At 36.0% G+C, this 14638-nt stretch overlaps 1 protein-coding gene across 7 annotated transcripts in view; it reads left to right on the plus strand.

The window, feature by feature from the left end:
• Ccdc82 (coiled-coil domain containing 82) overlaps positions 1-14638 on the plus strand; it is a 39143-nt gene continuing 24505 nt past the window's right edge. For 4 of the 7 annotated variants that reach the window (XM_031344503.1, XM_031344507.1, XM_031344508.1 and 1 more), the window contains exons 1-4: positions 1-51; positions 2241-2325; positions 6513-7240; positions 7669-7873. In XM_031344503.1, coding sequence (XP_031200363.1) covers positions 6527-7240; positions 7669-7873 — 919 coding nt within the window. In that variant the 5' untranslated portion in view covers positions 1-51; positions 2241-2325; positions 6513-6526. The other 3 variants (XM_031344505.1, XM_031344506.1, XM_031344504.1) reach the window with 3 other exon arrangements.

Consider the following 14638-nt stretch of genomic DNA (forward strand, 5'->3'; position numbering starts at 1 on the left):
GGGAAGGAGGCGGGAGCGGAGGCGGGGGCAGAGACAGAGGCGCTTTGAAAGGTGAGAGCTAGAGGGTGGCTGCCTGCGCGTTTCTGGCGGGAATTCTCTCCGGTCTGGTCGCGGTCTGATAATTAGGGTAGTGGTGGGGAGGGGGAGACGCCTAGCCGCTCGCAGAGCCTAGGCGTCGACTTGCGGCGTGAAGGGGAGCGGCCGGCGAGCCCTCAGTGTTGCGACCCGCCACCTCTTAGATGTGCGTCACGGACGCGGGAAGGGGCCTACGGGTGTCTCAGACCCTGCCTGTGGGAGCACAGCCATCCGCGGCTGTCTCCTCAGACCCTGCCTGTCTCCTCAGCCGTTTCCTGGGACCCTCCTCTATCTGTGCACAGACCCTTCCGGGAATTGCTCTGCACACCCCTATCTGAGTGCACAACCCATTCACTTTCCCTTGTCTCTCCGGACCCTTATCTGTGGGTACACAGCCTTTTTATGGCTCATGCGCGGTCTTGGTGAAGCTGTGTTAAGGGTTCTTGTCTTCGAACAACAGCCGTCCTTCCATTTTGGAGGCTTTAGCACCCACTTCCTGTGTCTGGGGGATGAGCCTCACCACCAGAGAGGCAGGTTGGTAATCACGAATGTGATCCTGATATTCACACCCCAAAGCCTCATTTCTTCTCTCTTCCATTTGGCCTTGCTGGATTTAGGGAGCCACAGCCCTCATCATAGATGCTAGTTATCCTGGGTACCAGGCCGACAGGACCCATTCTACAAAGTATTGAACTATGATGTGAAATGGGAGGCATTGGTTTGCCTCTTTATATATTTACTTCATCATTTCCTTTTTTTCCTGACGTGTGTAATGAATGCTGCTCACTTTACCAGCCAATGGGAGGACTATAACAAATTGACTCAGACCAATGTGATAAAATTTTAAACAGAATCATGCATGTAGCCCTCAAACCCTTTATTGTGCTGGTTTGATTTTGATGTCCCGTGTAATTTCATAAGATTGTGAGCTCCTTGGGAACAGAGACTACATTTATTTCTTCTGGTAGCAACGCTGCACCAGAACATGTGCTGGCTTTTTGATAAATGTTCAGTAACTCTTTGATTTATAAGATTTCCTTTCCACCATATAAAAGAAAACATAGGGTTGGGGCTTTACAAATTTCATGAGTTAATTCCTCTTAGTAGGATTTTCAAAAATAGCATTGGATTTGTACTTCAAATCTGAGCTAAGTAGCTATCATCTTCCTACATGTAGAGCAAGTAGGTGACTTCTATGTTGGTTTCTTGATTATAAAAAGAAAGTATTTCTTCTGATAAGAGATTCAAGTAGCATCAATACAGTACCTTCTTTTGCCTGTAAAGTGACTTTGAAAGAAAGATGCAAATATGAATTAATATTCTTTGGCAGACATCAAAGTTAATATGTGCATCTTACATAATAATGATTAAACACATGATAGTATTGACCTTCATTCACTTATTTGATGCTTTCTGGTGGAGTCTTTGTTTTTCTCTTTGCCTGAAGATAGGATATCTTAATAAAATCCTCATTTGAATTTTTCAATTCAGCATAAACAAAACTTCATCCATTCGCATGGATTCTTTTTTGGGAGAATTCTGAACAAGGAGCAGTCTTACCCATGTACTTGACAACATTTTCTCACTTTTCTCCACAAGATCACTCACCTTTTTCCTCTGCCATTCTTCCCTCCACAGATAATTTAGTAAAGATACCCATAGTTTAAAAAGAAGACCTATCCACATTCAAAATCTCCCTTTTGATAACAGGTTTATTTTACCTTATTGATGGAAATGACTCTTTTTAAATAAGACAGAAGCCTTGGCAAATGAACAATTGGCCAAATGAAGCTTTATTAACTTAAATAAAATCTACCTTCTAAAATGGTCAAAGTTTCTGATTTTCCGTGGAAATTTTTACTTTGGACCTCGCCAAGGTTTCTTCTTTTAAATTTTGGTTTTGATGTCGTCAAAGAAATGTTAGAGGGAAGTCTGCAGCTTTCCATCTCTTTTGCACATTTTTTTCTTGCCTAATTGATAATTTTCAAAAATTTCTGACTTAACCCATGTGCACTTAAATTCAGTTACATAATTTTTAGAAAGCATGTTTGTTAATGACCACCAGCTTGATGATTATTTTCCAAAACTAAAATTTAGCATGAATAAGAAATAAAATACTACTTCAAATTGTTAATTTTTACTACCTGTACACATGATATTACCAGCAGTCATTGTGTAGCCCTGGACGGGGGAATCAGGAGACCAAGTTTCTAATCCCTGCTCTGACACTAGCAAGCTTTATGATCTTTGGTAAGTCACTTAAACTCTATGTTCTTGTCTTTAATATTTACATATGAAGGTAAACACTATCATCTTTGTCGGGGTTTAAAGTGAATATGAAAGTATACTGTTCAATTTTAAGTATAGGTGATTTCTTTTATGCCTTCATTATGTACAGTCATATGTCTTATTAATAGAATGATAGTCTTAATAATTTCTAATGTTTTTCTAAGAATTACCCAGGAAAATAAATGTGCTTTGAGCATGTTCTAATTTTATAAGAGCCATCTCATATATGTGAATTTGTTTTGTGTACTAAAATAAAGCCATCTTTCACTTTAATATTTACTACTGTCCATATTTACTTTTATGTATCTAATGAAACCATATTTGTGTCTTTATTGAAGTGTTTTTATTATTTCTCCCAATTCAAACAAATTTCCTAGAAAGCCATGATTGTGTACTGCACATGTATAAAATTGGCTTATGAAAAATTATATGTGCTTACAAATTTTTTTTACTCTATGACTTCTAAACATAAGCTGCCTACTTATTCTGGTGTTTAACAAAAGAAAAAATTGTTTGAAACTGTTGAAATTAGGTAGAAATACTAGAAAACAGTAGAGTGTACAGAAAGCATGCTTCGAAGAGTGCTAGATTTAGAGGTGTTTATAAGGTAATTTTCATTATTTATCTCTATTTTATCTTTTTGGCTTTATAACCAACTATAATTCAAATAGATTATAAATTTTATAACCAATGATAATTCAAATAGGCCATTTGGTTTATTAATTGGTATATGTTACTTACTATTACTCTTATATTAATTATATCTTGTAGCAGATATTGTCACAATTACATTTCAGCCTGTGCTGTACAGATCATTTTTATTGTATAATCTTATAATTTCTGTTTTGATTTTATATAAGAAGTTACCACTATATGGAGATATACTTCTTTATAACCATACTAGGATTAGTACAATTAAATGATTGCTTCATTCTTTCCTCTTCCAAATAGTCATTCTGGAACTCAATAAACTTGGCCCAGCGATGCCAACATTGCTGAAAACTATTTTGGCTATGTAGCTTTGATACTACCCTCATAGCTAGCTACACATTTTTTAATATTTTCAATGAGAGTTAATCTTTATTTTATAAACATTTCTCTTCCTCTAAGCTTCTAACAATCCCTTAGAAGTTAAACAAGTGAAGTGGATGTTTGAAGCTAATGTTTGTAATAAAAAACATAAGCAGTATGATTATTTTTATAGCCTTGGATTATTTTTGTCTTAAAATTCTACTATTATTTTATCCTTTGATATTATTATGAGTAGTAGAAAGACAAGAAATATGGGCTATTGTAGAATATTATCATAGTTTTCATAAGCTCTTATATGTGTATTATGAGGTCATACATATTATTTTGTGATTCTACTTCTACTCCTTGGCAACCACAAAAATACATATGTTATTAAGTTGCTAGTTATCTTACCTGCCAGTAGTTTAATACATGCTTGTGATAAATTTAGTGAAATATACTTTATTTTTTTCTATTTTTTTATTAAATTTTTTAATTTACATTTCAAATGTTATCCCCTTTCCTGGTTTCCCCTCCAAAAACCCCCCAGCCCCTCCCCCTCCCTCTGCTCACCAACCTACCCATTCCCACTTCCTGGCCCTGGCATTCCCCTACACTGGGGCGTCCAGCCTTCACAGGACCAAGAGCCTCTCCTTCCATTGGTGACTGACAAGGCCATCCTCTGCTACATATGCTGCTGGAGCCATGAGTCCCACCATGTGTACTCTTTGGTTGGTGGTTTAGTCCCTGGGAGCTCTGGAGGTACTGGTTAGTTCATGTTGTTGTTCCTCCTATGGGGCTACAAACCCCTTTAGCTCCTTTGGTCCTTTCTCTACCTCCTTCATTGGGGACCCTGTGCTCAGTCCAATGGTTGGCTGAGAGCATCCACCCCTATTTGACAGGCACTGGTAGAGTATCTCAGGAGACAGCTATAACAGGCTCCTATCAGCAAGCACTTGTTGGCATACACTATAGTGTCTGGGTTTGGAGACTGTATATGGGATGGATCTCTAGGTGGGGCAGTCTCTGGATTGTCATTCCTTCAGTCTCTGCTCCACACTTTGTCTCTGTAACTCCTTCCATGCATATCTTTTTTCTCCCTTCTAAGAAGGGCCGAAGTACCCACACTTTGGTCTTCCTTCTTGAGTTTCATGTCATTTGTGAATTGTATCTTGGGTATTCTGAGCTTCTGGGCTAATATCCACTTATCAATGAGTGCATACCATGTGGGTGCCTTTGTGATTGGGTTACTTCACTCAGGATGACATTTTCTAGTTCCATGAATTTGCCTAAGAATTTCATGAATTCATTGTTTTTAATAGCTGAGTACTACTCCATTGTGTAAATGTACCACATTTTCTGTATCTGATGTATACTTTATAAATTCACAAACTGACAGGTTTTTTTCCTTCCTTATACTATGTTCTGCTTTACCATGAAACTTTTCTTACTGTTTTCATTTGACTATATTATTGGACTTTTTATTAAGTTTTGTTGGATTATTCTGTACATTTTAAGTGTAGAATAAGTCCATTTCCACTTCACTAAGGAATATAGCGGCGAGTTTTATCAGATAGGTTATCTCTCACATTGTGTTGTCATCTCTTTATATCAGTTACTATATTGTAACTTTGTTCATGTAACTTGATTGAGCTTTTAAATTCATGTTATTTCTGATCCAAATTAAATCCTTCTTTGCCTGAGGATGAATCATCTTTATAATTCCATGTGTGTTGAGCACATATATGCAACGTATGTGGGTTTGCTCACCAATGCACATATTTTCCGAAAGCAGAGATAGATGTAGCGATATCTTACTCAATTGTTTCTTGACATTATTTTTTTGAAACAACACTTCTCACTAAATCTAGTACTTGCCATTTCAGTTGGACTAACAGGCCAAGGAGTTACCTGTTAAGATTCACCTGTCTCTGTCCTCTTCTGGGTTTTGTGTGCACTACCACAACCAGTTTTCATATGTGTGATGGGAATCTTAATCCAGGTCCTCATGCTTTCAGGGAAAACAGTGTACCCACTAAGCCACCTCCAAGCCATATCTTTGTAATTTCATTGTTTTCTGTTCTTGTCTCCTTGCACCTGCCAGAAGCTGTTTTATACCTTTTCATTGACACTTATTAACTAAGTATAGCACGTTCATTATCAGCACCAGATTTCTGTGTGCACCACACTAACTTGTCTGAAATTATTTTGGTGAACTAATTGCCTTATTAACCTTTCTATATCTTGACATTTCTTTCTTTCTTTTTTTAAATATTTATTTTTATTTTATGTATATGAGTACACTGTAGCTGTCTTCAGACACACCAGAAGAGGGCGTCAGATCTCATGATGGGTGGTTGTGAGCCACCATGTGGTTGCTGGGATTTGAACTCAGGACCTTTGGAAGAGCAGTCAATTCTCTTAACCACTGAGCCATCTCTCCAGCCCTTATTAAATAAGATCCTCTTATTCTTTTTTGTTTTGTTTTGTTTTTTGTTTTTTTTTGTTTTTTTTTTTCGAGACAGGTTTTCTCTCTGTAGCCCCGGCTGTCCTGGAACTTACTCTGTAGACCAGGCTGGCCTCAAACTCGGAAATCCGCCTGCCTCTGCCTCCCAAGTGCTAGGATTAAAGGCGTGCGCCACCACCACCCGGCAAGATTTATTTATTTATTGTACGAAAGTACACTGTAGCTGCCAGATCTCATTACAGATGGTTGTGAGCCACCATGTGGTTGCTGGGATTTGAACCAGGACCTTCAGAAGAACAGTCAGTGCTCTTAACCACTGAGCCATCTCTCCAGGCCTGACATTTCTATTATATTTATTTTTATTATTAACATTGTAATTCAATTTCTCTTAATTATGTTTGCATACTTGAGTTTAATTCAGTTTTCTAAAGGATGCAAAACCATGATTTTTCTATGTATTCTTTTCAGCACAACATAATTAAGAACAGGTGTTCAAAAAAGTAATAGTTGTTCAGATAATTATTTGAATATTAACTGTACTGTGATTTTTTTTAACTCCAGTATCTCATGATTTTTGCCTTTGTGAACTATTTAATGAACCCAAATTAATGTGTGCCTTGTATTCTTTGTTGGTTGTCACTGTTATGTTCCTAATAACTTTATTTTATAGAAGCTTAAGTGAAAATGGTACATGTTAGAAGACACCAAACAAGGAAAAATTCTAAAACCCAAGTATCTGAGCAAAAATCTCGAGTTGATTGGCGTCGGACTAAAAGAAGTATCTCACAGTTATTTGATAGTGATGAAGAGCTTGATAGTAATGAGGAACTTGACAGCGATGAAAAACATGGTAGTGGGGAAAGTATTGACAGTGATGAAGAGCTTGATATTAGCACGAAGCCTGATATTAATGAACTACCAGAAAAGGAAACAGAGCTTAAATTAAACAAAGTTGAAAGTCAGGGAAGCAACAGTAAACATCTTACGAACACCAGCAATAGTTCAGCAGATGAAGAAGAAATGAAGAAAACCGAGCATAATGACTTACCAGATGATGAAGCTCTCTCAGGTCAAGCAGAGGGTCATCACAACAGACCCACTGGACAAATCCTAGAGGAGGATATGGAAGATGAATGCATCAAGCCAGGGAAAAGAAAAAGGCTGTCCTCTGTGATGTATGACAGTGATGAGAGCGATAACAGTGATATCCTAGTTAGAAAAGCAAGTGCTAAACACCCACGCAGGGTGGTCGAAGATGAATGTTCTTCATTAGAAATGGAACAAGAAACTCCTGAGAAATCAGCAGCTGCTCGAAAGCGAGAATACCGGCAGAAGCTACAGGAACTCTCGGAAAGATCACGCCAGAGACAGAGACACAATAGTGGTAGAAATTTGGAGGTGTGTTTTATTTTGTTTGTTTTATTGTTGTTGAATTTTTACTTGAAAGTAGGTTCCATAAACTTTAAAGTACTAATGCTATTCTATTTTCAATAAGGCTAGAGTTTTAAAAGAAGCATTTCTAAATGTTATAATGTACTATTGTATTTAATAATAGCATTTTATTGTTAGCACCACGCTCCTTTTAAAAAAATATTGAAAGACTATTTATTGTTCTGTATGATCTTTCCCATTCTTAATTGCTCATTTTCTTAATGTTTATTTTAAACATTTTACCAAACATAGCCAAAATTTACAGTTCCTCAATTTTAAAAGTACAGTAGTTAGCTTTAAAACGTACCTTTTTATGCTTTCAGATTAATTTTAAAGCCATGCTGGCTGTTTTAAAGGTACAATATTTACTGAAGCATTTCTTCTCCTTTAATTAGGACTCCGAAAGGGACTCTTGTTCCAGCACTGATAATGAGGATGAGGACGAGGATGATTATAGATATGATGAAAATGGAGATGATTACATGATTGATGATTTTGTAGTGGAAGATGAAGAAGGCGAAGGCAATGAAGAGAATAAAAATCAACAAGGAGAAAATCTGACTACATCACAACTGAAATTAGTAAAACAGAATTCTCTTTGTAAGTTAAATATGAAGACAAGGTTTCTGCCTTGTTCAAATCATTATATAATGCATCAAGGCTTGCTAATATTGTCTTCTAAATGGTTTTTATGTTTGGATATTTTAAATTTGACAGTAAAAGTTTATACCAGTGATTTCAGGAATTCATTTCCCTTTTATACTATTGACCCCCTAGGAAACAAGCATTTATTTCCATCAGGCTAACTTTGTCAGTATATACCACTGTAAGTACAATTTAAAACACATTTATTAATTAGAAAACATACTATATTTATGGTAACATTTTATGGCAAATAACTGTTTTCCAAAAAAGGAGACTGGCATTGCTTTACATACTTTGTAATACTTTTGAAGATACGTTTTAAATGTCCATGTAATGATGTATACCTGTGTGAGTTTATCCACACTGTATGCATGCATACAGGTGCCCACAGAAGCAAGAGGGCACTGGAATCCCTGGAGCTGGAATTAAAGCCAGGTGTAAGCCTGCTGATGTGGATACTGGGAACCTGACCCTGTCCTCTGCAAGAGCATAAGCACTGGGAATCACTTAGCCACTTCTCCTGCCCTTTTAGATATCTTTAATGTTGCTCTTACTAGAAGGCAGCTGGATTCTTGGATCTGAGCTGCTTTCAGTCTGTCATAAGGTGTTGTTTTGGGGAAGTATATGAAACAGTTTTGCCTCACACAAATATGTAGCTGGAAAAGGGAAGAACATTTTTATATTGTTTCCAAAATAATTGTGGGTATTCTTATCAGATAATGTTAATATACAAAAATTTGACCAATGATTTTTTCCTGAAAGTTGTACTATGGAAGCTGAAACCATATAAAATAACTTTTAACACTCATAGTACAACCCACTGTCAATCTTGCATTTTATCGGCTATTTTACCCATGATTTTATTACAGGATATTGTCATTTGGAAAATACTGGTCTGCTGAACTAGATAGATATTCCATATTTTCACATGTATCACAGTGTATGTTTAGTTAACATCTGTTAATGTTTTAGTTGCATCAGAATATTCTTATAATATTGAAGAGCTATCATATGCAGTTATTACATATAAGTTTTTCAGAACTGTGATTTCTACTTAAAAACTTGGCTTTATTTATTGGCAATCACCACAGTAAATTATAATTAAAGTTTTGACAAGATTGCTTGTTCCTTCAGAAAACATTTGACAAATATTGGATATCCAACTGGTCACTGTTCTTTGAAGAGAAAATAGTTACTTCATGACAGTTGAAGCTTTACCCCAGTTATAACAGTTACATGAATGGATTTTCATCAGAACCACCAGTCTGTTTTGGTATGCAGTATAAGTTTTTCCTAGAGAGTACTAAAGGACGTGCATATTAAAGATTGAGAGTGATCAGCTTTACTGCTTCATCAAGGATATTCCTAGACAAGTGCATAGTTTTTATCACCAGAGCCTCACTGTGGTGACTGCCATCATTGTGAGTTGTTTGGTGCCAGTGGTCTGCTTCTTGTGAGGGGCAGCTGCTTTGTACTTTTACACAGTGAAAATATCAGGAAAATGTAGTATCTTAATATTGATAACTGTGTGGATCTTGCTGGTATCTTTAAATAGACATTAGACAGCATATTTACTCTAAAATTATTGGTTTATTATCAGGGTTTTTGAGTCTTCACACAATGAAGCCTACCAAAAATACTCTCTCTCTCTCTTTTTCTCTGTGTGTGATTAATAAAATTATAAATAAAAGAATTTGAAAACTTGGGATATATTTAAATATACATATCACCAATTGGATCAATATAATTGTATATAAGTTCAAAGATTGTTTTCATGATGTTTTACAGTTCACAGAAACAGGTTGATATAATAAAGAATAGATTCTTCCTAAATAATTATTTTAAGAAGTATAACATTTTGTATAACAAAATTAAGTATGAGTTTGACTTATATCCCACAAGTTGTAATTAAACAGTAGACTGAAAAATGATTCCTACTTCAGGAAACTTGGCAAATTAAGGAAGAAAGCAAGGCATTTCCAAGTTAATCTTTAACTTTCTTGCATCAACAGTACTAGTTCATTTGCCACTTGGGTATTTACATCATAAGAATACTCAATTAGGAGATATACTATCATTATAGATTCTTTATAGAGACTGCATTAAATAAGTGCAAGACCAGTATATGTAAACTACTTCTAATTCCTTCTCTACCTACTCCTTTCTGCTTACTGTATTTTAATGCAGTTTGGGAATTAGAGAAATTTTGAATGAAAATTAGAACTGTCATGTCCTCATTCACATCTTACACTGGTTTGATACCTTTGTTACAAACGATGATACAATTGATGATACTATCTTGATACATTAAATTTATTCAGAGTTCACATTAGGAACCCTCTTTTTGTCTTGTACTTCTGTGGAACCTCTGTGGATTTTGACAACTGTCTAATGACATATACCCACCATAATAATTTCAGTGTCCTAAAATGTTCTTTATTTATCTGTTATAGTTTATGGGATGTTCTCTGCAGACTTATGTATGTGACTACTTGAACACTGGTGGCGGCACTATTTTGGGGGATGTTGTGAAACTTTAGGTGGTGGGACATAGCTGGAAGAAATGAGTTTTTAGGGAACAGGTCTTAGGAGTTATAGCTCAAACTCTGCTTCTGGCTCTTGCTCTCGTCATTTTCCCGTCACTGTGATAGAAGCAGCCTCATGCCTTTGCCTACACAGCTGCAGGCTTTCTTGCTGTCATGGACTATACCCTGAAACAATCAGCCAAAATAAACTCTTCCTTCCTTGGGTTACTTCTTATCAAATATTTAATTATAGCAGTTTTTAAAATTTTTTTAAATTTTGCATTATGGTGAGAAAAGTTACATGATTTCAGTTTATCTGAATTTGTTAACATTCAAAAACATTTTAAGTAAATAGAATTAAATCACATTCTTGTTTCCCTTTTGTACCCCAACTCCTCCCAGAGACCCCCTTCAATACCTATAATATCTTTTTTGTCATATTCCTTAAAATTTGTAAAATATTATAATAATAAAAATGAGTATTATAAAAAATTTTTAATATAAAACAACAGTCAATTTAGCAGTCTTATGTAGATGCTTGTCTACAGCAATACTGAAAATACATATGTTTTTCTCACTATAAATTTTAAATAACTCCAAACATATGCTACGATAGAGATAAAATCCTTTGGTGATGTGAGGGTCATTGAAGTACAGCCTTATTGCAATGAAATCCGATGTCTAAAAATTGTTCTTATTTTGTGCTTATACCACAGTTAGAGCCAAGATTTTAAACTCTACTAAATACAAAACAAACAAACAAAAAGATGTTATATATTTATGTTCATTTAAGAAAATACTAGTAATGATGTATTATTTTGAAATATACAGTTAATATGTTTGGAGTTAATTATAGCAATTTGTAAAGTAGTAAATGTACATTTCCATCTTTTCTTCCTAGAACCATAGGAAACCACTTATTTGGGTTGCCATAGTTTTTAACATTTCCAAAATGTCACAGAATTATTAAGAACACCACAGAGTATAAATTTTCCTATTGGTTTCTTCACCCAACTGTGCATCTTCAGTTTTTTCCCCATGGCTAAACAGGATGCTATAGCTCATTTATTTTCATTGCTAAGTAAAAATACATCATATGGATTTGCCACAGTTTATGCACTCGTCTGTTGAAAAACACATTGCTTCTTTCCATGTTTTGGTACTTATAAATAAAACTAATATCAACATTTGTGTTCAGGATTTTCTATGGACATATAAGACTGTATCTCACTTGAATAAATTCCAGAGAGTTCTGGCTTTACTTATAATATTAAATATCTCTACCTCAAGGGTTTGTATTTCACATTCCATGCAATCTATTTTATTTTGTGTGTTCTGTACTTGCAGTAGTCTTATTCAACAGGCTGTGTTTCCTCAGCTGATAACAATATTCTTGTTCTTCCTTTCTTGAGTTGACATGTTCTATGAGCCACTGTATTCTCTCTTCATTTCTGCTTCCTGTATAGTTACAGAGTAGTAAGCAGCGACTCTGGATGACCTCTGCTTACCACCGTGCTGTTCGTTTCTTATGCTAACCCAGTGTTGCTTTGCTGCCATTGGCCACTGTCACTTCCTGGATGTTCCTCTTTTGTGCTTCTGTATTAGCACTGTCCCCTGCCTTTCCTTTGTTTTACGGCACTAATCTTTTCCAGTTTTGCCATTTATCTTTTGTATATCCCAGGACTTCATCAATTGCCTTCATTTTGCCTGTACTTAGGGCAATTTGCCACTACATTAGCCTAGTATACAGGCAAAAACTCCCTAATATTTAGCTTCAGGCAAAATTTCTCCTGAGTATAAGGTCCAAGTTTTCATCAACTCTTTTAGTGTGTTTATATGATTATGTTTTAGACAACTTGAGCTCAATATGTAGAATACTAAGTAAGATATATTGTAAAAGAGTTGGAGAAGTAGATCAACTATTATCAGGGTGGTTAGATAATTTCATACATTTATCAGAACTGGACATCAAAAAGAATATTTTTGGCATGTAAATAAAGCCCAGTGGAATAAGTAACTGATTTCTGAAAGAAAGGGCTAGATGGTTAACTGTTTTCCCTCTTTGTTGTATTCCTATCCATTTATCTTTTTCTTTTTCATTTCTTTTTATTTCATTTAAAATAGCATTGTACATTGTTGCCTTGACCACCCTAGAGTTCACTATGTAGCCCAGCCTGGTTGCAAACCAGTGGTAATCATCCTATGTTTAGTCTCAAAAGATTCAAGGTTCTGGGCTACCATCCCTAGTGCATTAGTCTTTATGACACTTTATAGGAACACATTGTAGTTGGGTAAGTAATTTTTAAAAGCATAGTATCTGAAAATTTCTGGATTTTATATGAGATAAATGCTAATCATGACTAGAGTTTTTGTAAGTGTCAGAGCTCATAAAACAAAAATATAGAGTTTATGTATATGATTAAATGAAGTTTTAATTTATCAATTTTATGTCTAGTGAGGTTGACAAAATTTAAACAGTTCTTGATCAGCCAAAGAATTAAGTTCTAAAGGATGCTATAAGTTAATCTCATACATTGAAAAGGATTTTTCTCATTAACTCAGTAGTCTATATGGTGAATAGTGAATACCCCTCTGTGGCTTGGGTTAAATTATAACTGAAGTAGTATTTCCAGATTTATCCTGCTAACTTCTACAATTCATACTAAGTGCAATTTGAAGCTCCTAATTCTGCATTCAGCATACAGTTGAAAATCATAATTGGCTATCAGTTGTGATGCACACCTTTAATTCCAGCACTAATAGGTAGAGCATGGTAGATCTCTGAATTCAAGGCAAACCTTGGCTACATACAAAGTTCCAGTCCAGCCAGGGCTACATAATGAGATAGTGTCTCAAAAATGAGAGTGGGTTGTTAATTCAGTAAAGACTAGGCAACAAAAGAGGACATTTGTCATTTCCTCATCTTCTACCATTTCACCAAGAGGTACATCTACCCCACTTCAGAACAACTAGTTTCTTCCTTCATGATGGAAACATGACAATCAAGTCTTCATCTCTTGTAAATGTCTGTCTATATTCTCAGACTGCAGTTCTCATGAAAGATATGGAAAGCAGATAAAGGACAGGTATTTTTCCATCACATATCAGACCTGCATACTTCACATGCTGGAAATACTGTACATGGGTAGCAGAAACAAGAAAAACACTGTTGGATGGATAGTAAATGTTGCATTATCGTTTTAGTACTCTGTTCTAAAATATGTTCAGACAAAACAAGCACTGCATTATTAGAATACTGGCAGTTTAGAACAGGAATTAATCAATTTAGTTGCCACCTAGCAATTCATATAATTCTACCAGTACAACAAAAAGGAGCCTGAAAACAATATTTGATTGCATTCAATATGCATATTTTTTACTTTTTTATTTTATAAATTAATTTACTTTTTACACTCCATATTCCATTCCTTGCTGCCCCCAGTCCACCCTCCGACTGCTCCATATCCCACACCTCCTCCCCAACCCCCCTGTCTCCACGTGGATGCCCCCACACCCCACCCCACCTGACCTCTAAACTCCCTGGGGCCTCCAGTCTCTTGATGGTTAGGTGCATCATCTCTGAATGAACACAGACCCAGCAGTCCTCTACTGTATGTGTGTTGAGGGGCCTCATATCAGCTGGTGTATGCTGTCTGTTTGGTGGTTTTAAGAGATCTCGGGGGTTCAGATTAATTGAGACTGCTGATCCTCCTATAGGATTGCCCTTCTCAGCTTTTTTCAGCCTTTCCCAATTCAACAACAGGGCAGTTTAGAACAGGAATTTCTGTTCTAAACTTCTGTCCATTGGTTGGGTGAAAATATCTACATCTGACTCAGCTGCTTGTTGGGTCTTTTGGAGGGCGTCATGTTAGGTCCCTTTTTGTGAGCACTCCATAGCCTCAGTAATAGTGTGAGGCCTTGGGATCTACCCATGAGCTGGATCCCACTTTGGGCTTGTCCCTGGACCTCCTTTTCCTCAGGCTTCTCTCCATTTCCATCCCTGTAATTCTTTCCGACGGGAACAATATGCTTATTTTTTAAAGGTGAGGTTTTTTTAAATTGACAGTAGGAACATTTCTTTTTTACCTAACCATATTTTCAAGTAAGAACCAACATTATTTAGAATGAAACACCAGAAACACTCTTTATGAAATGGAAAGGACAGAAAGCTTTTCTACTTCAGATGTTCCTGAGC

The sequence above is a fragment of the Mastomys coucha genome, unplaced genomic scaffold (assembly GCF_008632895.1).
Source record: "Mastomys coucha isolate ucsf_1 unplaced genomic scaffold, UCSF_Mcou_1 pScaffold23, whole genome shotgun sequence".
Lineage (NCBI taxonomy): Eukaryota > Metazoa > Chordata > Mammalia > Rodentia > Muridae > Mastomys > Mastomys coucha.